Here is a 23,980-nt window from a genome sequence, read left to right as displayed (position 1 = left end):
CTCTTCCCAGAAAGAGGATTCTGGGATATATGAACAAGTCCAAGAGTTCAGACTTTTGAAAAGGGGTTTTCTGTGACCATCTTGAACTTTGAGCGTGCAGTGACTTCATCTAGGCTGCAGTGGGGAACGCTCACCGGCGCCGCCTCCCAGCTGGTACATTCCTGAGTCATTACACGGGCTCAGTCCTGCAGGCCAGGCGGCTGCCCAGAGTGGAAGGATCGTTTTGTATTCAAAAGTACCTGGGGCGACTGGCAGCTGCATGTTGAGCTCACGGTCCCTGAGGAGTGTGCATCCCTTTGGAAGCAGCACTTAAGCCCATCTGTTTTCAAAGCATAATATGAATCCTAAATATTTGGGGAATTCTTCTACTTAATAAATGGAGAAAATGTAAACCTTTCTACAGTTTTGAATTTGGCATTCTCATTGGGGAAAGTTGAAAAATGCTAGGAACCTTGATCCCTGGCCTCAAGTGATCCACCCACATCACCCTCTCAAAGTGTTGGGATTACAGGTGTGAGCCACTGCACCCGGCCTGTTACTTTCCTTAATTAAAACTCTTATCCTGAAAAGACACAAGACGTTTACTTTAAGACTTATATTTTGCTTAACATCACAGAATTCATTGTAAATTTGGAAAACACCTTTCATTTAAAATTCTGTAAGGCAGTGGCATTAAAAGGCAACTCCTGAAATTGAAGTTTTAGTTTCATGTCAACAAACTGAAAATGCTTTTGACCGCATGGTCTGTGCAGGTATAGGCATATGGCCCCGGCTTATGGGGTCTGGGCTAAATCAGATTATAGTGTCTACCTTAGAGGTGGGTTTGTTCAGCCCCTCCTGCCTGATGGACAGACACACAAAGACTTGCTCCTTAAAGAGATTTTAGATGAGAACATTTGTAGAAATAGAGGGGAAGCAAACAAAAATGCATATGTGGGCTTTAGAAGAGAAGGAATCATTTAGAAAATAGGACCAGATAAGTGGACCTTCCATCTCTGGCTGCAGATGCTGATAGGGTTTGGCCGTGTCCCCACCCAAATCTCCTCTTGAATTGTAGCTCCCATAATCCCCACGTATCATGGGAGGAACCCAATGGGAGGTAATTGAATGATGGGAGCGGGTTTTTCTCATACTGATGGTTTTATAAAGGGCAGTTCCTCTGTACATTCTCTCTTGCCTGCTGCTGTTTAAGATGTCCCTTTGCTCCTCATTCACTTTCTGCCATGATTGTGAGGTCTCCCCAGCCACGTGGAACCGTGAGTCCATTAAACCTCTTTCCTTTATAAATTACCCAGTCTCAGGTATGTCTTCATTGAACGCACGAGAACAGACTAATACAGATACCTCAGGACAGGAGGGTGAAAATGACCTCTCTAGAAATGGGTGCCTAGAGGTAGATTAATTGGATACGGGAGGAGTTACAGTTGGCATCAAGAAAGGAATCTATGGCTGGCCATGTTGGGTGCATTAAACAACAAACTTGACAGTAAGCATGGGGTCAAGAGAGCTCACTGGGGCTCTCATGCCCAGAAGAAAAGAGACTTGTTCAGGTGTGTTTGGAGGGAGGGGCTGCCTGGCAGCTGAGAATGCCAATAGGCTCAAAGGGAAGAGAAGCATCTTTAAGAGGGGTCAGGTAGGAATCAGAATGCCTGAAAATCCTATAGGTCTACCTCATAAGGTCTTGCAGATTCCCTGAGATTTGGGGTGGCCAAGTCCACCTGAGTGCCTCCTGAGCGGCCAGCCAACTCTGGGGGAGAGGAGTTTGAGAGAAGCAAAGGCCGTGGGGCCAACCATGCAGTTTTCGAAGCACATGTCCAGGCCCCTCAGGTGTAGGTGAATAAAGGTAACAGTAATGAGTGGGGAGCCTTGCCATTTGCAGAATAGAGATTTCTGAAAACAGAAGTTAACTTTAGTATGTGATGCAGAGCCCACCCAGGACCCCAGGAAAGACAGGCTCAAGGGCACCTAGGTTCTGAGTCAGTCTGCCCTGGCTTCTGGGGCCCCAGTCCCTGTCTATCCTGTCATCTTAGACATACCAACTAGCATGGCTTTTTTTTAAAAATGGAGAAAAACAACTAAAAATATATTTAGTTTAGTAAATATCATGAATGCCCAGATTATAGACATACTCATTAGAATAGACCTTTTAGGCCGGGCGTGATGACTCACACCTGTAATCCCAGCACTTTGGGAGGCTGAGGCGGGCAGATCACAAGGTCAGGAAATCGAGACCATCCTGGCCAACATGGTGAAACCCCATCTCTACTGAAATACAAAAAAATTAGCCAGGCATGATGGTGTGCGTCTGTAGTCCCAGCTACTTTGGAGGCTGAGGCAGGGAAATCACTTGAACCTGGGCAGCAGAGGATGCCATGAACCAAGGTCATGCCACTGCAGTACAGCCTGGGCAACAGAGCAAGACTCTGTCTCAAAAAACAAAACATATGTGTGTGTATATATATATATATATATATATATATATAGGCCTTCTAAAAATAGATCTGAAAAATCATCTTAAGTTGCTCCTCTACATTCGAAATTGCCCTCTGTGAGAAGTCTCCAGAGCTGGGTTTCTCAACATCTGCAATGCTGACATTTGGAGGCAGGTTATTTTTGTTTAGCAGTGCCCTTGGTCCACCAGATACCAGTAGCACACGCCCCTACCCCCACAGCTGTGACAGCCATAAATGCCTTCAGACGTTGCCAAATGTCCCCTGCGGGGTTGGGGTGGGGACAGAATTGCCCCTGATTGGGAACCGTAGCTTCAGAGTTTTCCCAGAAGTCAGAGACGGGATGGAGGAGAGGGGTCGATCGGAAGTAGAGCCAAGGAAATTGGCAAAAGCAGGAGGGGTTGAGCATGTTTAGACTGCAACCTGAAAATAATAGAATTGTTAATGCACTGGGGTCCTCCTCTTAAATATTTAATCAAGATGTCTGTATTTCTGTAGTCACTGTGTTTTATGGAGTGGCCAAAGTGAGAGTTTCACAACCTCCTTTGGTAGATTTTTTAAGGCACGCAAGGTCCTGTGCTTTTTGTGCCAACACTATCCTTCCAGTTCTGAAAGCCGCTTTTGTCCTCCGAAGAAAAGGACCTGAATGTTTGGGCAGCTCATTTCATGCTGTATGGGGATTATCAAACAACATATGAGCTGGGAGAACAGCTGGTTTCCCTACAGTCACTGGGCTTGTGACTTGGGAGGCATCATGAGCTGTGCAGGGGACAGGTGGCCTGGCCGCTGGGTCTCTCCTTACTGAGCCAGGCCACACTCCTCCAGCCTCTGCTTTTCAGTTCCCATCCCCAATACCAAGGAACCAACCTTTTCCATGCTGCCCCACAGTGGCCTTTCTGTAAAAGACCCTACTGGGAGCTTGACAGAAATGCAGATTCTGTCAAGAGAACAAGTTGAAATGAAATCAAGGGCAGAGAACAAGTTGAAATGAAATCATGAGGAAATCGACAAATCCAAATCGTTGAGTATTTTGTCAGATAATTAGCCCAGTATCTTCAATTAGTCAATGTCAGGAAGAAAATAATGGGGATGGTGTGGAATAGGTTGGGGTGGAAAGACTATTCTTGACTAAAAGAACCTAATCAGATGCATTGCATGTGCCGTGATTGAGTCATGGTTTTAAGAAAACAGCTATTGACCCGGTGCGGTGGCTCACGCCTGTAATCTCAGCACTTTGGGAGGCCGAGGCGGGTGGATCACGAGGTCAAGAGATCGAGACTATCCTGGCCAACATGGTGAAACCCCGTCTCTACTAAAAATACAAAAAAATTAGCTGGGTGTGGTGGCGTGCACCTGTAGTCCCAGCTATTTGGGAGGCTGAGGCAGGAGAATTGCTTGAACCCAGGAGGCGGAGGTGGCAGTGAGCCGAGGTCACGCCACTGCACCCAGCCTAGTGCCTGGTGATGGAATGAGACTCTGTCTCAAAAAAAAAAAAAAAAAGAAAACAGCTATTAAAAACGGGGCAGGGGTAGGGAAATTTGAGTAGGAAGTAGGCTTTGGATATAAGGGGTTTACTGTCATTTCTCTTGGTGTGCTAATCTTGTTGTGGTTATGTATGAAAATCTTATTTTTAGGAAGTATATGCTAAAGTATTTAGGGTGAAGTGTCAAAACATCTGCAACTCATTTTCGGATAGTTCAGAAAAAGTGTGTCTGTATGCTATAGATTGATGGAACAAATATGGGAAAATTTTAACAAATGTTGAATCTGGATGTTGGGTATGTGGGTGTTCATTGTCTGTTCTTGCCAGCTTATATCTATGTTTGAAAACATTCATAATAAAGTTGAAAAACAGAACTAGGGTGAGTAAGCAAGGTGGTGTTCTGGAAAACATTGTTTGTCCTGTCCTAATTCTTTGGGTTTACTGTTCCCGTCATGGTGGGGAGTGAGAGCTTTTTGATGCAGCCTTGATGGACATCCTTCCGGTTTCCCTCATTCTTTCCAGGTAGATGTGAACTTTGCTCCTGAATTTCTGTCCGGGTGATCCAACCGATGGGCACTGGATGGTTCTGGCTTCACATGTACTTTCTTCCCTGCTGACAGCAGGAAGCTGCCAAAGACAGACCCAGGATCTAAGTGACAAACTCCGGCTCAGCTCTCCTGAGGACCTTCACTCTACCTTTTCAAATTAGGGCTTTGGGAAGAATCCGTACATAGGACTGACTCCCACAGACCAGCCATTTAGAAACTCTCCTTGCTGTCTATTCTGTGGTATTAATGTAGGTGTCTGCAGGATTCTCATTTGTTTTTTCATCTCTCACTTTTTTTTTTAAGTGAAGAGGCTTTACTTTGCATACCGTTGTGCCAGTCATCATTTTCTGAACATCAGAGGGCTGTCCAGACTATCCACAATCACCAGGGATGCAATAGTAAGGTGGGGTGTTCCTGAGGTGAAATGTATCTAGTGGCTCATGGAGAGAAGTCTTTTACATGGAATGGCAGCGAGGACCTGGTTTATGAAGTGGGCTTTGTGGAAGCAGGCATTATGGTTAATAGCAATGGATGCCAGGCTGAGGAGGGCTGTGCCTGGTACCCCTTTGGTTAACAGGGTTCTGTAATGAGGATCTCTTTCCCTTGGATACAGATGTCTCAGCAGGTGTCTGCCTTCCAGTGCACCTGGCCAACTGGGACACTTCACAGAGCACAGACCATTGCACAAGACCCTGCTGCACTTCCAGATTGTCCCTTGTCCTGCCACCCTGAGAACTTTGCTTGCAGCCTATATTCATCTGTTTTCAGGCTGCTGATGAAGACATACCCGAGACTGGGTAATTTATAAAGAAAAAGAGGTTTAATGGACTCACAGTTCCACATGCCTGGGGAGGCTTCACAATCATGGCAGAAGGCAAAAGGCATGTCTTACGTGGTGGCAGACGAGAGAGAATGAGAACCAAACAAAAAGGGAAACCCCTTACAAAACTATCAGATCTTGTGAGATTTATTCACTACCATGAGAACAGTATGGGATTCAGTTATCTCCCACCAGGTCCCTCCCACAAGATGTGGGAATGATGGGAGCTACTATTGAAGATGAGATTTGGGTGGGGACACAGACAAACCATATCACAGCCTCCAGAAAGCCTTGGTTTTAGACAGTCAGCCTTGCGTATCACGACTGATCCTATGATAGTAGCAGTTAGCAAACTTACTAGGGAAAACAGAGCATCTCGTCTCCCCATTGGAAACAAGAATGAAGGCCTCATCCCAGCCAATCTTGTATGGATGTGAGAATTTGGTGCAGTGAATAAGGAAATGTTTTAGTGCAAAGGAGAGGGAACTATATTATTTTAACTTAAGCACACGGGTCCTTAAGAAATCCTGCCTTCAGTTTGTCCTCAAGCATTTTGCTAAGCCCAGATGTCCCATCTTCTCCTCTCCTGAACTTTTACAGCCTTTCTCTTCAGAAGCTGCAAACTAATTGCATTCCTGACTCCGGGCAGAGCTTGCTGGCCAGGGCAGTGGACACTGGAGTCGTCATGCAGATATAAGTCACCTGAGAGGTTGTAGGAGCCCTTCAATTCTGCAAGAGGACAAATAGGAATGTTCTCATTGAAAAATTACATTTGGGTCAGACATGGTGGCTCCCACCTGTAATCCCAGCACTTTGGGAGGCCAAGGCGTATAGATCACCTGAGGTGAGGAGTTTGAGACCAGCCTGACCAACATGGGGAAACCCTGTCCCTATGAAAAAAAACAAAAATGTAGCCAGTCATGGTGGTGTGCTCCTGTAATCCCAGCTGCTCCGGATGCTGAGGCAGGAGAATTGCTTGAACCTGGGAGGTGGAGGTTGCCGAGATTATGCTAGCACACTCCAGCCTGGGAGACAGAGTAAGACTCCATCTCAAAAAAAAAAAGAAAAGAAAAATTACATTTAACAGAGAAAAGGAATGGGACAGAGATGGGCTGGGCATAACAATAACATGGTTTTCTAATCAAATGGGAAGGCTTTATAGCTCTCAATAGGCTGGGCTTGCCACCTCTGGGCTCAAAGGATTTGTGAGGCTGGTGGGCACGTGTAGCCTCTCAGGGCCTCCTGGGAGTCCTTGTGGCTTATTTTCTTGTTCTCTTTTAAAATGATCATTTTCATTATAAACAATTTCCTCTAAAGCCCTTGAATATTAGTAACTTTTTTCTCAAAAGGCTTTCTGTATGGTACTATGTAGAGGGGGGAGCTGAGAATGAGTGAGTTGGAATAGGATATACCTTCTGGCTGAATGCTAATTTATCTCCACCAGTTGGATTGGCAGCTGGATGAGGTAGTGGGGAAACAGGAAGACCATGACTCTGCCTGGTAAGTTTAGACACGAGTGACCTCGTCCATCTCTAAGTAGCCTGTGCTTAATTTTTTCTCTGTGCAGTGTCTGGGTTTCTGTAATCTACTGGGCATCTCCACTGGATCAACACTTGTCTGAATGGTGTCATCTTTGTTACAGGAAAAGCTTCTGAGGGCAGGGAGCTGATATTTGTTAAGTACTTACTCTGCCAGGCACTGTGCTGGGTGCTTCAGTAGGTTCTTGTTCATTCCTTCCAACAATCTGGCGAGGTGGGCTATCCTTACCGGCTCAGATGAGGACGCTCTGAGAAGTCAGATGTCCACATGGCCAGTGCTGGAGCTGGCTTTGGAAACCATGAACTCCCTTCCTGTACCCAGTGCTTGGCACAGCCCTGTTAAACACACACATGCACACCCTGACAAGTGCATCTGTGCCTAGTAGTGCACTAGCAGTGTCCCCAGAATACCATCTTGTATAGCAGCTACAGTGATAGGAGGATTTTAAAATACATCATGTTTCAAGGGATGAGTAGAGTCACTAGCTCACTAGGAGGAAGTCAGCCAGCAGGCAGACAGCTGGTGCAGGGTATAGCAATGGGCGTTTTAAGCTTTGACACTGGGCTTCCTCATTTCCCCGCTTCTCTTCCTCTTCGATAACTGCCTGCCTCACCCCCCTCCCAACATGCCAGGGTGGGTATGGGGGAGTCTTAGCAGTTCTCATGGAGTTGACTTGACCTCAGTTAATGAGATCTAATCATTTAGAGCAGGGCCATTTGCCCAGATGTGAGCTGCATGATTGTTCCTGGCCTTGCAATGGGGCAGAAATGGGGCTGCAGACAAGCACTGCTGGCCCCCGTTTCAGGGTCCAGGCTTCTCTGAAGAAGGCTTGAGCCATTGGAGCAATGTCTTCTGGTAATGAAGTCATTCATCCTTGGGTACAGAATGAGGCCTCTGTGAAATTGGGAACAATGGGCATGTTGAGTTCCAGACCTGGGGTGAATGGAAGCTTAGGCAGAGGCACATGGGATGAACTGGGACAATTCAAGGGATGCATTCTTCATAGACAAGGTTCTGTTGTCAGCAAGTCCACTCAGTTGTAATGATGCTTAGTTAATGGTCATTAATGCCTTTTAAAAATAATTTCCCCAAGTAAGTCATGAACTCTTAAGGGTTGTTTTTTTTTTTTTTTTTTTTTTTTTTTTTTTTTTTTTTTTTTTTTTTTTTTTTTTTTTTTTTTTTTTTTTTTGCCCCCTCTTTGAGTTTTAATTAGTGTAAATTATTTTGTCTAAAAATCACCCTGTGAAAAATGGATGAAATATAGGTGTGGGAGCAATGTTTTGTTTATTCTTTTTCATGGGGATTGTTTCTTATTTTACCTATGAAGCAAACACACTTAATGTCGCTGCTAGAAATTTAATTTCCAGGGAATAAAAGTAGGGTATTGCTACTCTCTACTGTTCAGCAAAAGCTCTTGGTGCAAGTTTCTCGGAACTTAGCTCACCTCGTACCAAAACAGCAGCCAAAAAGTCTTGCAAACTTAAAAAAAAAAAATCCACTACTAGAGAATAGAGCTCATTGGGAGTCCTGCCTCCCTCTCTCTGGATCCCTGTGCTGTTTGACTTTTTCCGGTAAAAGATGACGGAGCGGGAGCCCTGTCCTAAGCGTGCAGCCGCAACCGGGACAGTGCCCCCTGGGTTGGGAGCAGACCTGGCCCTGGCCACCTCTTCTCTCGTGCTCCCTAGAGATAAGGTTCACTGCCACCCAGAGTTCTGAGTGCGGTGAGATCAGGGAGAACTTGAAACAAAGAAACGCAGCCAGGGCAATTGCAACTGCCTGGGATGCTGGCCGGGCCGGGCTTGCTGGCAGGGTTCTGCGGGCACGGGCCGGGCTTGGAGGGTGTCGCTGCGCGCCGGGGAGGCGGGGCGGGGCCTGGCGGCGCTGCTAACCGGCCTCCTTCTCCCCTAGGTGAGGCCTCAGGCGGTGCTCTGGGTCCGGGAGCGCTGTCCCCAGCATGAGCGCGGCCGGCGGGAGTGAATGACTGCAGCTGCGACTTCCTTCCCGGGCTGCCCCAGCCTCCTTCCCCGCCGACTTTCTGCTTTTGATTAACTCCGTAGACTCCTGACTCTTTCTTCGCCTGGAACATCAATATGTGTCATGTCATTGTCACCTGTCGCTCGATGCTCTGGACCTTGCTGAGTATTGTGGTGGCTTTTGCCGAGCTCATTGCCTTCATGAGCGCAGACTGGCTGATCGGGAAAGCGAGGAGCCGCGGCGGTGGCGTGGAGCCGGCGGGCCCGGGCGGGGGCTCCCCCGAGCCCTACCACCCCACCTTGGGCATCTACGCCCGCTGCATCCGGAACCCAGGGGTGCAGCACTTCCAGCGGGACACGCTGTGCGGGCCCTACGCTGAGAGCTTCGGCGAGATCGCCAGCGGCTTCTGGCAGGCCACGGCGATTTTCCTGGCGGTGGGAATCTTCATTCTCTGCATGGTGGCCTTGGTGTCCGTCTTCACCATGTGTGTGCAGAGCATCATGAAGAAAAGCATCTTCAACGTCTGTGGGCTGTTGCAAGGAATTGCAGGTAAGAGGGCAGGAGCCCGGGCTGGCTGGGGTGGAGGGATGGAGAGCTGCCGGGGCCGCGCACTGTGGCACTGGTCATGTGCTTCTTGTCAGCTTTGGAGATGACCGTTTTCTGTCTAGTCAGGTTTCCTTTGCCCCTTCTGTTGTAGGCGACGTTTGTGTGCTATCCACATGGGTCTCTTTCCCGTCTTACCCCGCAGGAAGACGCAGGCTTGCTCTCTGGTTTCACATGGTCTTCCTCATTGCTTATTTTCTCAGGGTCTAAGTTGTTGGTTTTAGTTTGAGTAACTACTCCTGCCTTTTGTTTTTCCCATTAAATTTAAAGCATGCTCGCCACTTCAGTGCAATTCCCTGAGGAATTACGGTGAGCGTGAGTCCCACCTGCAGCAAGCACTCCATGCTAAGAATGTAAGCGGGGACGCTCATTAAGCAGCAGCAAGCCTGCTTACCCCATCCACTCTCAGCTCCAGCCTCCAGATGATTTCAGCCTGGGTGGGGAAGACTCGGGCTGGGGAGGAATTAGTATCAGCTGCTCTGTGTTTAGTGATGTTCTGGTTTAAATTGTCCGTCTCCTGGAGCCTGGCAGACAGAAAGTTCTGTGCACTCAGATCAGAAAATGAAAACTAACGCTGCATTTCCTGGGAATTTCTCACTAATGAGCTTGTTAGAAATGGGTGGAAAGGACAGTATGAGCGCTTTGCTGTGGTCCCAGGGAGAAGGCTGTGAGCTTCGGGAAAACGTCCACTGCCACTAGCACTTTCACAGGCTTCCCCACGTGGTTTGTAAGGTGGGTCCTGAACCAACAAGGTAGCAATCTGTCTAGGCGTCAAGGTTCCTGTTCTGGGTGACAGAGATTCATGTACATACAAAGATGGCTGAGTTTGAAGACATCCCTAAGGAGGTAGAGGAATAGACTCTTGCCTTGATATTCAGGAAACAAGTGCTTACTTTTTAACCAAGATACTGATCTAGACTCTAAGAAGAGAGTTAACCACCTACAACCCTGAATGAAGGGCACAGGTGATTCATCCCTCAGCAAATTCTAAAGCTGTGTGCCCAGGATTCTTCAGAGTAAAGCCATGCACTGAGCCATGTGTCCAGGGTTGTAAAGAAGCAGCCCCCAAATGAATTAATTTTAGTCAGCCTCATAGCAAACTCTTGAGCTCAGCAGTGCTGGCTTCCAAATAAACAGATCAAATGACAGTTTTTTTCCCAAACGGCCGATAAGATAAAGTTTACTGTTCTTCAAATCTTAGGGAGCCCCTGTGTGGGGTGGAGGTGGGGGGTGGGAAGTAATGGGCCAGGAGAAATGACAGAGGGCTTGCCTCTTAGTTCTGATTTGCTTTCATGGGGGAATACGCCATCCAGACACCAGGCCCAAAGGGACAAATCTCAGGACCCTCATCTCTGTATCTGCCAGGACCAGCCATACTACAAGTGACCCAGGCACTCATGGAATTTGGGAGACCAGGATTCTGTGTTTCAGCATTGCTCCTCAGCGGTTTCACTAGAGATAAATGTACCACCCCAGGTCTCAGCGTTCTCCTTCTGAAAAATAGGGAGATTAGAAAATAGGACCTTCCTTTAGATTTTTTAGGCTTAGAGTTTGATCCTGTGAAGCTCATTGTCCCCTTTTGACTCACTTCTGAAGAAGTCTCTCCCCTTCAGCTCGTCATGGCACCACCCAGAAATGATAAAGACGAGCTTCGAGACTGATCCGTCCCTTTCTTGTCAGAGAAATGTCCCTGTTTTATTCTCCTTGGACACACAGTGCCCCAGGGGTGTGTGTGTATGCAGGTGTCTATCTTAAAACTTTTGCAGAGAAGTGTTACTGAAGGCTCTCAAAGAGTCAAACATGTAGCAGGGGAAGCCAGCATACACAACTTACTAATGCTGAAGAGCCCTGGTTGACCAGAGACAGGGATTTCTATTGAGTTTTCCCTGGCTCTGTTGTATTTGCATATCCTTAATTTCGTGGCTTTATCGATATGCAGTATGTAGATGAGACTCCTGGTTTGTCATGTAGGACTGCTTTTTATCCTGAGAAACGTGATGGTGATCTCACTACCTTCTAACAAGCCAGCAGCCCTTTACTGGAAGGAGTGACATCTTGGTCCATAACACTAAACCTGTCTTTGGCAGTAATTCAGAAGCAAAGCATAGGTATCCTTCAAGACTACATGCAGTTTAGAATAAGGTGTTAGTTGAGTGAATTCCATCTCTGAATGTGGATTAGTCCAACAGATTTTGGTACTGTGGTGTGCATCACATTAATGACAAGGTGTTCATTCTTGCGTAAAGGTTATTATGGCTCTGAGGTATTACTATAACACTCCAGTGAATTTTTTTTTCTTTTCTTTTCTTCCTCTTTTTTTTTTTTTTTTTTTTTTTTTTGAGACATAGTCTCACTCTGTTGCCCAGGCTGGAGTGCAGTGGCGTGATCTTGATTCACTGCAACCTCCTGGGTTCAAGCAATTCTCCTGCCTCACCTCCCAGGTACCTGGGATTACAGGCATCCACCACCATGCCTGGCTAATTTTTGTATTTTTAGTATTGACAGGGTTTCACCATGTTGGTCAGGCTGGTCTCAAATTCCTGACCTCAGGTGATCCACCCACCTCGGCCTCCTAAAAGTGCTGGGATTACAGGCGTGAGCCACCACGCCCGGCCTCCAGTGAGTTTTTCCTGACTTTTCTCTCTGCACAAGGCCTCTAGGAAGGTTGAGGAGAAAGAAGTAGGAGCACTCCTGAGGGCGGGTGCTGGTCTTCTGCCTCTTTCCACAGTCTAGAAACTTTAACTTCCTCTCTACCCCTGTTACTTATGCAGCATCTCAAAAATTCTGAAATTACTCAAAATTTTTAATTGGCAGGAGGCAGAGATGCCTGCATAGTTTGGATACTGTCTAGGAGCCTCTCATCTAAGGCTAAGTGCCGAATACAGGACAGAACTGGTTTCCTTTCTCTTTCCAGCCTAGCACCACCCCTCAGAGGAGAAATCATGAAAAAGAGGGACTGAGCTGAGCTATCTTTCTCATGTTTGGGGGTCACACCTGCAAGGGATATTCAGTGGGCACACTCTCCCTTATTGGAGGTCTCATCGTGCACTCCAAGCCAATGTCAGGGGTGGCTGTGGTTCTTGAATCTGTGGCTGAGGACGTTGCCACACTGGCCTGTGAAGGGGCTGGCTTGCTTTCTCCCGTTGGTCAATCTGTGATAGCCTCTGATCAGCCCCAGCCTTGGCAAGGACTTGCTACAGCTGTGAGCATCGGTGTTTTCTCTCCCCATTCCCCCTCTCCCTCAGCCCTGGATCTCTTCAACGCTGAAGCAAATGGTGAGAAAGGAGGCTATTGCCAGAGCAGCACAAGGATTCTTCAGAAATACACTCAAACTGTGTTTGTTCTTACAACTTACATTTTGGCAAAAATGTGATTGGGTGAAAAATTATCATAAGCATATTTTTTTGGTGCACCTAATTTTAAGATACAAATAGGCCGCAGGCTTGTGTGGCCTTCACTGTCTATAAAAAAAACACAGCATAAATCATCAAAATCTTGATATTCTGATTTTAGAAATTGGGTGTGAAAGAATCTGCTACTTCAGTGGAAATCCCAAACTCGGGGCTAACTTAAACAGTAATGAAATATAATTATTGCCTGTTAAGTGAATCCAGATAGCAGCATCTGCCTTCAGGGCCTCGCCTAATGGTGGACACGCGGCTGATGCTTTCTAAATACTTGTGCACATGCCCTTGGTGTTCAGCACTCAGTAATTAGGGCTCAAACCTCACCTGAATGTGCCTGTGAGACACTGACTAATTTGCCTCACTTTTCTGAGCGGTAGTTTTCTCACTTATAAAATGGATATAACAATAGTATAGACCTCAGGACTGTCTTGAGGATTAGATTAGGTAATATATGAGAAAGGCTTAAGCATAGTGCTTAAATAATAAGTGGTAGCTATATAATCATTATAGTATTTCTGCTTGCTCGGCAAGTTTTGGTATATTTTTTTGTTTCCAGGATTTGTCACATTCTAAGGGAACAGCGATATCTTGTAGCTTTTAGAATTGACCTTATTCTGTTCAAATCAAACACACATACAGTGCATAGGGTCCTTCCCTGTCCCTTAAGAGCCTGCCTGTGTTGGAGCTACAGGGTACACAGCAGGACTGCCGTGGCTTTGGTGTCACCAGGGGTGTCCTCAGATAGTTTTTTTAAAAAGCAGGAGAGACCAGTCAAATTGAAAACAAAGAGCTCCTTCCTCCCACTCCCCTTCTTCCTGAAACACACATTTTCCATTCCTTCGCCTTCTGGGGGCAGCTTCTCCAGCTGAATGTTGATTACAGGTGGCTTCCCAGATTCTCCTGCGGAGTAACTCGCAGGCTGATTGCTCTTCATGAGGTGAGAACTTGTCCAGGGACCTGGCAGAGCCAGCAATGCACATTGGTTCATATCCCCCTGGGATTCGTTACAAAAGCCGGGTGATCAGCCAGCAGGGTCGGCTTTGTGCCAGCTGTCTTCCTTAGGCTGTGACCTGGATGTAATCCATCGTGAAAACTGTAGAATGCAAAGATCCAGGTTTTCCATGACAACATCAAGCAATTTGTTTGTGGAAATGCGTTTAGGGCTCTCTTAGAAGTCCATGGAATCCCCAGTGACTCAGGTTTGGGACCAAAGCCATTAGACTGAGCTCAGGATTTGGCTCACTTGTGCTGGCTGGGCCTATTCCACAGGGACCACCATGATCATGAGCCACCGGCCAGCTGCCTGCTATCTTCCAGGCTTCCCTTTATGCCGGGCTGGCTCTCACACTCTCTTCTCCCTCCCGCCCTCTGTCTGCATGAGTCTGAGTCCAGCGGGACGGCCTTAGCAACGTGCCCCACCAGTCTGACCAGATAGATTGCCCTGGGGCTGAACCCTGCTCTGCAGGGCTGCGGTGGAGGGTGTGGTCGTGGGAATGGCATTGGCAGTGGTGGCTGAGGGCCTGGTATGTGCAGACTCAGCCTTTTTGGAAGTGAGCAATGATTGAGGGTGAAGGGACAACATGAAAAAAGAAAAAGCAATCAAAGGAGAAGCTGAGAAAGAAGACAGGTGGGGATTTGCCTTTGCTGCTTATAGAATTGCTTTTGTCATAAATCTGATGCGTGGAAGTATGAGCGGGCATAGGAAATGCAGCTGATCGCGCTCTGGGACTTGGTATTCTTACTGCTTTTTACACAAGGTAAAAAATCACCTTATGTATCAAGGTTGTGACCATAGCCCAACCCAGTGACTGTTCTCATGCCCTACTCATTCACTCCCAGGCCCAAAAGACCAGGTCAGCCACTGAGAGGAGAGAAATCAGAACAGCGGTTTGGAAAGCATGGGGAGAGGGAAGGAGATGCCTGGCTCACAGAGCCCTGCCTCAGAATCCTACTCTTGAAAAAGTCACTGGGCTTTCTCTGAGGTGGTGTGACCTTGGTTGCCCACCTTCAGAATACCCTCAAAGAGGCATGGGGAGGGATGAGGGAGCATCCCTTCCTTTCCATCCCAGTAAGCACAAGGCCCTGGAGACTTCTGGCTGCCAAAGGGAGGCTCGTGGTTTCTGGCTCTCCAAACAGATGATGTCTCCACCAGAAGGCAGGCCCAACAGTTCTGTGTCTGAATCAGTTTAAGAATACCACTGATATGACACATTTCCTAATTCATCAGCCTTTAGGAGTCGCTTGGTAAAAAGTAAAAAAAATCCACACGTTATGAGAAGGCAGATCAGAATTAAATTTCAGTCCCGGGCACTTTTATTGGATGCCTACTATGTGCAGACACCTGTAGACGCAGGTCTGCACTAGAGAGTCATCATTTCATAAACTGCACCGTAGAGAAGCAAAAAAATAACAACAGTAATATATAAAGGGAATGAAGAATTCAACCATATCATTAAATTTAAAAAAGACTGCTGAAAAGCAAGTGGACCAAGCAGGTATTAATTTAGTCAATCTAGAGATAGGGACCTGTTTTTAAAGAATGAGTTGGAAAGTCTGGAAGAAAATTGTAAATTCTCTTAAAATTCTGATATAGCAACTGATATGCAAATAACATGTGAAGGTGTTTTCCAAGGCAGCTACTTAATTGTAGACATAAAATTACCACAGAGCCATGGATGATCTATGTTCAAGTTACATTAACATATAATCATTTAAGCATGGCTCTGAATATTTACATGAGCAATTTGGGCAGTCTGTTTTTGGGTCCTAATGCAAAGGTGGTGCTCTTTTAAGCTGTAAAGCCACTTCCAAAATCATCTCCATCTGCTGTGAAGAACTGAGCTACAGCACAATCAGCCACATTTATGAGCTCCTTTATTGTAGATGGTCTTCCCAGTAGCTTTATTACATGGCCAGCATGTTTTTTCCTCTAAAGATAGCCATCAGTACAGATTAAATCTAAAAATATGCATACGGAGAAAACACAGCCAGTATTAAAATGCTTTGAGAATCAGTACAAATATGTGTTGACAACTAAGTAATTTCAAATAAAAATGCAGAGTGGCTGTGTGTTCTGAGTGACAGAGGCCAAGCTCAGGGACCTAGTGTTGAAATGATATCACCTGGTTTGTTGTAGTAGGGATTATTTAACATTTTCTGTACCCAAAGACCTCAGCAGACAAGAAATTTACTTGCCCTAGAAATTCCATAGCTTAGTAACTACGTTTTTTTTTAAAGTGCCTTTTACTCTATTACACATTACATTTTGCATTTTATTTATCTTGGTAACTTTGAATTATCAGTGTATTTTGATTAAAGTCAAGCAGGAGCTCTTTCGTAATCCTGCCTGTCCAATGAATAACTTATGGAGAACATATTTCGTAAAGTTCTTCCAGCTGCATAAAAGCCGCTTAACAAACAGCTTTTCACCCTGAATGTGAAGTAAGGCTTCATCACTAACTGACGGGAAGGAATCATCTGGCTAGATTAGTTTGTTGAGATGTATTTCAACGATTCTAGAGTTAAGGCTTTAAAAACTGCCAGTGGAAGTAATTTCCTTTTAAACAGGAATTATTGCTGAGAAAGAGGGAGGCTTCAACAATGGAGAAACTGCATCTTTCTTATAGATTTTTTTTTCTCCACATATGCTAAGGGCATCAGACAATTAATTGATGGCTATTAATTTTGAGTAATTATAACAGAAACCTCCTTTGCGGACATTGGTTGTAAGATCTTTTTATGACAACTATGATCTGATTGTCTTCTAAAGAATTCTTTTTATGTTCCTCTGTCATCTTCTCTCCACCCTGGAGAGTATTCTTCTTGCCAATTATAATATCATGGGAGTATTTTTAGTAGCAAATTGATATCCTACTAGATTTCTCTGGAGAAACAGCAAAAGCATTAATGCAAGCTTCTTTTTTTTTTTTTTAAATTGGCACTTGAAAATAACCAGTTCCTTCCCTTTTTCTCTTGCTTGTCTCTGAAACGCTTACTGATTAAAAACTTCTAATATTAGTGATCATGTGCTAAAATGGCATGCAGATATAATCTGCTCTTAAAGATGCTGTAGTCATTCACAAAGACCCTTTTATTGCCAGTAAACCCTTTGACTTCTAGCTCCTGATCTGGCCCCTGGAGCTAAATGTGTTACTAAATGTCGCGGTTAAGCCTGGTTTAGCTTGTCCACAAACTCTTGAAACTTTAGAATGAGATGGAGTAAGCCACACAGGCTCATGCCTGTGGTCCCAGCTACTCGGGCAGGAGGATCACTTAGTTTAGGACTGTAGTGCAATGTGATCACGCCTGTGAATAGTCACTGCATGCTAGCCTGGACAACATAGTAAGACCTCATCTCTTAAAACATAAAATGAGATGCAACAAAACCAAGTTTGGACCTAGACTCTAAAGAGATGCAGAGCCTCCTTACCCTGCATCTTGATACTTGCTCAGTAAATAGGCTCTTAGAAAGGCGTCCGCATCTGAACACAGGGACCCTCTGCACTTATCACCTCTTACCCCGCAGAAGGGTCCTCAGTCACAAGTTGCTTCCTTTGAACCCGTGCTGATCTACTCTGTGCTAAGGTATCTCCCAGTTCACGGCAAAATCAAGGAAGTTGAGTAAGTGTAGTAAGATTTCATCAAGCCGAATGTATTCACTTCAAAGAACTGTTCTTTATTTTCAGGTTACATCCTTCACCCTTCTTGTATTGAAATATTCTTTCTTTTATGAAATGGTGACAGGAGATATTAAAGGGTATCCTCAGTGTCCTTACCAGCAAAATAAAAAATGTTGACCTCTCAACAATTTTTCTAGACTATAAAGTCCAGAAACTGTGGGAACCACCATTATAGAATATAAGGAAACCCCACAGGAGGTGATGAGGCTTTTCAGTTATATCTCCAGTGTTTAGAATGGAGCCCACCACGTACGCAGTAGATGCTCAGTAATTGTGTGTTCACTGGTAGAGACACGTATCTGTGGAGCCGCTCATTAGTCTCTGCTAGCCTCAGCTGTAAATTTACAGCTGTTTGGATGTAACGAATGGCATTAAGTCTCAATTCTGACCTAGACCCAGCCCTCCTAGACAGTTATGGCATAAGTAACTGATGAGCCATTATCTGAAGAATCACTTCAGAACTGGTTATCACTGAAACCAAATTCTGCTTGGGCTTTGAAAAAGTTATCATTGAAAAACCTTAATGGGCAAAGATACAGATTAACTAAAAGGGGTAATTCTTGGGCGGAAGTTCTTGATTCGTGTTATAACTCATACTTTGTTATATTTCTTTTATTTATAAATACTGTTTAAGTGCCCTAGACTCTGAATGGCTAACTGAAAATGGTGGCCCATCCAGCTTTTGAGGAAGACAAGCAGGCTTGAATACCTTTGCTAATTTCATTTGGGCTTGTAGAGCACAGAATTGGAACTCTTCTTGGGTGGGAGGAAGAGATCCTACCTCCCTCCTCCCACCCCCTGTTGTTTACAGTTTTTATAAGCAAGATTTCACCAGAGCCAGATGCCCGAGATTAAGAGCAGCTTCCCCTGCACGTAGACACAGGAATAAGCAGATCTGTCACTGACCTGCGTTTAACACCCACTGAATTACAGAGAGTGGTACAAGGATTCAGGGACAGAAGGCAGTCAGGAAAGACAAAGATCATCAGCTCTGTTCTGTGAATTGAGAAAGGCTACTTGGAGAAGGTGTGATATGGCTGAACAGTGGCCTGACCTATTGCAGGAGGGATTTGGGACTGAGATGCTCATTACCTGATTTTGTCTAATTGGCTACAGATGGCTTTCTTGCATGTGTTTTCTTTGTGGATCATTTTGTGGCTGGCATCATTGTTCTGGGTGGATCTGTAATTTTAAAATAGTTCCCAAGCATATAGGATCTCAGCAAAAACTAAGCTGTCCGTTGATTATATTTGTTTACGTCTTTTTTTTTTCCCTTTCTGGTCCAGTGGGTTTGCTGCTTTGTTCGCAGTTTTCTGCTCACACAGGTGTTCCACATTCTGCACAAGGTTCACACATGGTGAGCCTTCCATTGTTCTGACCTGTTCACTAGACTTCTTTCTGGAAATTGCTTGGGCCAAGGGCAGCCATTCCAAAGTGGCATCAAATCAAATGGAAGAGAGAGTGGAGATGGAATTTCTTCATCTTGCTGTTGTTTTGCTGTAGGATTAGCAAGTTGACCTGCTTGACAATAGGCAACGGTTTATTTTGGTGTAGTCTTCCCCTCTGCATAACCCCTCACAGCACTCCTGTGGGTTTCTCACTTGATAAGGGTTCCTTATCACCTGCTCTGTAATCCTCGTAGATATAACTAAGCCAGCTTTTGAGTGTATATCAGTCTCCCCTCTTCAGCAGGACAAATGCTTTGGTCTTGCAAGTTAGTCTCCATTCTGCAGTAAAACAGCAGTCTAGCACGAAGGCTTAGGAAGTGGACTCTGGAGCCAAATTCTCTAATTTGAGTCCCTGTCCTACCATTATTGTATAACCCTACTTAGCCCCTCTGTGCCTCAGTTTCCTTATCTGTCAAGTGATACTAATAGTATCAACCTCATAGGATTGCTCTCAGGACTATGTGAGTTATATTTAAAGTGTGTAACCAATGCCTATCACAGAGTGCTCAACAAAGATGAATTACTGCCATTGTTAGTATAACTGATCTTCATGATTATTAAAAGGTTCTAATCACCTCTACAAACTTCCAACTAAAGTTAAAGTAGCCATTGTGAATGTATATTATGAAATTGGGAGAGGGTGTTTATAGTTTCACCTCCATTGCATCTTTACTTGGAATCTATCATTTTTACTGTAGAAGACCTTTCCAGAAGGTTCTTCCAAAGAAGTGATGTTTAGGAAATGGGCATCAGAAATGGCATGTGAAGCTGGTCCACACTGCCGAAGTGTAGACGACTGCGTAAGAGGCACTGGTTGTAGATGGGGATGGGGCTGGAGAGAGAGAAACTGAGGAACAGAAACACTCCTTACCACTGTCAGCACGTTTCCAGTGGAATTGCAGCTCGGGCCTCCAGCCAGTCTTAGAACAGTGCTGTTTTTTATAATGGGACAAGTGCATCTATATCACAGTAAGACTTCTGATTTTTACTGGATAGTTTTCCAGATAGATCATTATCCACTTACTTTTTATTATTTTTACCCTGAAATTCACTCTAAATTGTATCGTGTATGTCTCTTTTCTGAAGTGTAGAGTGTCTCTCGTCTTGGTGACTTAGGATCAGTACTGCGGAGTGTCCCCGGAGTGCCTGCACGTGAGAAGTCTGCAGGTTCACGCCGTGGTCTTTGGGAAGAGAATATCTTAATGGCAAATTCAGTGGCTAGGAAACTGGATGTGGCCTGATATGTGTGCCCTCCTCAAAGCACAGTCTTCAGAATGTGACAGTTTGCCTTGGGATGTCATAAAAGAGAAAATGTCTCCACCTAACAACAGTTTGGTGGCCTACAAGTAACTATTAGGGGCTGCCAGAATGACTTCCGGCTCTCAGCTTAGAAGATGACTTAGATGGAAAAGAGTGGGAAGCACACAGATAAGATGGCATGACTTCTAAACACGTTATTCCTCTACTGGAAACAGAAAAACACACCTCCATCCCAGCGGTTGATTTGCGATGCTGCTGAGAGGAGTGGGTGTTTTCCTGGGCTGCAGAACAGTTCTGCCTCCTCTGCCCACAGTGCTGGTACCTTCGCAGTGGTGGTTTCCACCCTCCAGGCTCACGCTGCTTCTAGGTACCACCCTGCCTCTTTCACAAGTGGCCGTGGCTCACCTCATTCCGCCGCGCAACCTTGGTCTTCTCTCACCTGTCCTTTCCCACCCTTCTCCCGCATGCTGTTCCCCTCCCGGCCAGCGCCTGGCTGGCTTTCGCAGGTCAGCCATGGCCTGTCTTGGCGGCTGTCCTTACTGCAGCCAGGCCAAGCTGGAAATGATTTCAGAGTTCTGCGGCTAGACTCAGGCTGGTCTCTAGATACCTGAAAGTGTATTACATTTAATCAACTGACTACTTTTTCCTACATGATTTCCTAACAACCAGCTGTTTTCTATAGCCAGGAAGGTTTTCGGTGCAGGCAGTTATGCAAAAGACCAGGCCTGTGGTTTGGTCCACACATGTTTCCATAGTAACAATGGCTGGCTGTTTCAAAGACAGAATCTGAACTCTTGACACACCTAGCAGGTTTATCAATGAATGTTAAGGCAAAGTTGTGATGTCTCATTAGAATTAGTGTCAATTCTAATTAACCTATAACCAGGTACCTAAAAAGTATCAGGAATTGTGCTGGGTATGGGAGATACCAAAGCTTTTCTGCTTCAAGGGGCCGAGTCCCCCTAGGGTGCTGTTGTATCCTCAGGGCTGAGAGTAATGCACTCAGTAAACAGCTATTGAATCAAATTTAAAAAGCCAGAAAGAAGAGCTCAAGAGGGATGTCTGTAGGTGGTGGGAATACAATGAGAATAACCCTGTGGCAGGAAGTGGTAACATACATTTCCCGTGGAGGCAGCATTTGCGTTGGAACAAGGGAGAATATGACCAGATGCATGGGCGTCCAAGGGGTCAGCGTGAATAGCAGGCTGCTGTTCGAGGAATGATGTGTGTAGTGACCACATTGTTGACTATCACCAGCATCTGAAACCTATAGCATCCCACTCCTCTAACCCGGCCATGGCCACCCATAAATGGAGTGTGAAGGCAAGCACATGGCATGCACTCTGTGAACACGCTTGGGAACTCCCTGAGCAGAGCCCACGTCAATCAGAAGGTACTTTATGTCTGTCGTCACTTGTCTGCTGTGAACTCTCTCCAGAAATGTTCAGATATTTCATAGCTGTGGAATGAGCTGCTTGATTTGGACTTAGTAAAGGTGCTGAGTGTTGGCTCTCTCACTGGTGGCTTCTCCACAGATTGCTGGTAGCAGTAACAGGTGACCTTCTTTTGTTTCTGTTCTTAGAATTTCCTTTGCGAGCTGAGGTCTAGTCAGTCTTGAATGTTTAATCTGGAAGCCTCTGTGAAGGGGAGGTGAGTGTGGTGTCTAAAGACTCACCTCTTCAGACATTTATTCTGTAGAACAGGAGCCAGCCTGTGGTTCGTACTTTTCAAGCATGAAAAAATGGCCTTTTTCTGTACAAATGGTCGGTGACCCACAAAGACAAGAAGGCTTGAGTCCTGTCCATTGGCCAGCAGGTAGTGAAGGAGGGTAGGAACCGTGACGGATGTGGAGGCGGTAGCCAGGTGAGGTAAAGGCTGGGAAATCACCATGGAGCCTTGTCCCACGTCTTCACAAACTGAAAAGCTGTGGTTCAGAGTTGGCTTCTCCATTCCTAGCACCCCATCCTGTGAAAGACAGACGTGGGCAACTTCAGACGAAGTGAAATACTGTATTCAGCAACATCTAGCCTTCCACAAACTAGGGGACTGGCAGGACTATGGAAATGCTTTTCTTCCCACCTAAGGGATTTGATTAAAAGTATTTGATATCCCATTATTTGATTGCAGGGCAATATTTTAAAATTTACCTAAGACATAAATTTGTGACTGTTCTGATCACAGTCAGTGCAGAACGTTGCTAGAAAAGCAAGGCTGACTTTTTTCCTGGCGTTTCCTTCATTTGCACAGGGAACACAGGGATAAAATGTAGCCACTGCCCTCACAGAGCTCACAGTCAAATTTATGTTATTTTATTCCACAGAAAAGGTTGAATCATGTGACCCCACTGCCAGAGATGCTCATGTCTTCTAACCCCCTTGGTACAATGAGGCTGTTAGAACACGGGGATGAGGATGTCTTCTAAGGTTATGAAAATTGTTACCTTCTAGGGCATCATTCTGTCAGGTCAAGCCATGGCAGAGGTTACCAACCCTGCAGGTGACTTATGGCTTCTTTCCATGGTGGCTGTGTTGTCTTTGGTTCTGGCCAGTGTTATTCTCCCTGCATTTCTTCTTCCTCACTGCTATGTTTGCTGCGACCCAGTCATGAATCAGGTAGAGATGCCAGGCAGAAGAAAGCAAATGCCCACAGCCCTAGTCCCTTCCTTTTTCCATTACCCTCCACAACACACACACACACACCCCCAAAACAACAATGCAGTGAGGCAAGGTGATGGCAGGGCCCCAGAGACTACCAGAGGCTGGCCTCACTTCAGGAACTGCTTTTTTAATAGCTGCAGAGGGAGAGTGGACCATTTTCTGGCGCAGCTGTCATGTGAAAGCCAGTCCAAAGCATCTTTTACCTTCCATTTGGCCTCTGGATATAACCTCTAACCAAGTTGATAGTCCCCGAGTGTACTTTAAATTGAGTACCAGAAAAGCCATGCCAAGTTTCCAGCAAACTTGGTATCTGTTACTGTATTCTCTTGCCTTTGTCTGAGAGGCCCATTGAAGAAGTTACTGATTTTAATTGTTTTATGAGCAGTATCATCAAGCCCATTTGGAATTTAGGGCACAAGTGTACTTTAAACCCTGGGGCTCTCAGGCCTAGAACAGGATACATCAACCACCCGAGAACCTCCATTTTCTTTCTTGCGGACACATTTCATTTTTATTGATTGGTATCTGTCAGTTAGTTATTTTAACGATTTCCTCCATGGGCACTGTGGTTTAGAAATATTTTATTACAAAGGAAGTTGCACTGAGTCAGTAAATTTTTCTTAAGGGCCTACTGTGTGCCCGGCATTATTCTGAGCACTGGCATTAGAGCAGTAAACCAAATACACAGAAATCCCTGCCCTCATGAGCATAAAGTCTAGGATGGAGATGGTTAATCATCAAAGTAAGGAAAATATTAGGTCAAGTCGTGTGAAATGACAATTCTTGCAGGTAAACATTATCAACTACTGACAGTTTCTTGTGATGGCTAGGATGAAGTCTGTGCCTTAGGGATGCTTGTCAGGGCCCAGGAACTCCTGCCCAGACTGCTCAGAAGCTGCTCTTCCCCTGACAGCAGTGGAGACCCAGGGCCCGGCCGGGTTCAGACAGGCAGCTTTGCTTCCCACTGTGGACGTCATGAGAGGAGGACTACATGTGGCAGTCACCACAGAGGGATACCTGAGTCACTGACCTTGCTGGGATTCCTTTGGTAGAAGAGGCTTTATCTATCTACATACCCAAAGAAATGACAAATGTGATTTTTTTACAAAAAT

The 23,980-nt window shown here is 45.5% G+C and overlaps 1 protein-coding gene across 2 annotated transcripts in view; it reads left to right on the top strand.

Moving 5' to 3' along the window:
• The window catches only part of LHFPL2 (LHFPL tetraspan subfamily member 2), a 154,086-nt gene that overhangs the window by 123,540 nt on the left and 6,566 nt on the right, over positions 1 to 23,980 (top strand). For both annotated transcript variants that reach the window (XM_017527709.2, XM_037738192.1), the window contains exon 3: positions 8,749 to 9,363. In XM_017527709.2, the coding sequence (XP_017383198.1) occupies positions 8,931 to 9,363 (433 nt within the window). In that variant the 5' untranslated portion in view covers positions 8,749 to 8,930. The remainder of the gene's footprint in view (positions 1 to 8,748; positions 9,364 to 23,980) is intronic.

The sequence above is a fragment of the Cebus imitator genome, unplaced genomic scaffold, assembly GCF_001604975.1.
Source record: "Cebus imitator isolate Cc_AM_T3 unplaced genomic scaffold, Cebus_imitator-1.0 Scaffold50, whole genome shotgun sequence".
NCBI classification, from domain to species: Eukaryota; Metazoa; Chordata; class Mammalia; order Primates; family Cebidae; genus Cebus; species Cebus imitator.
This window is presented reverse-complemented; position numbering and strand designations above follow the sequence as displayed.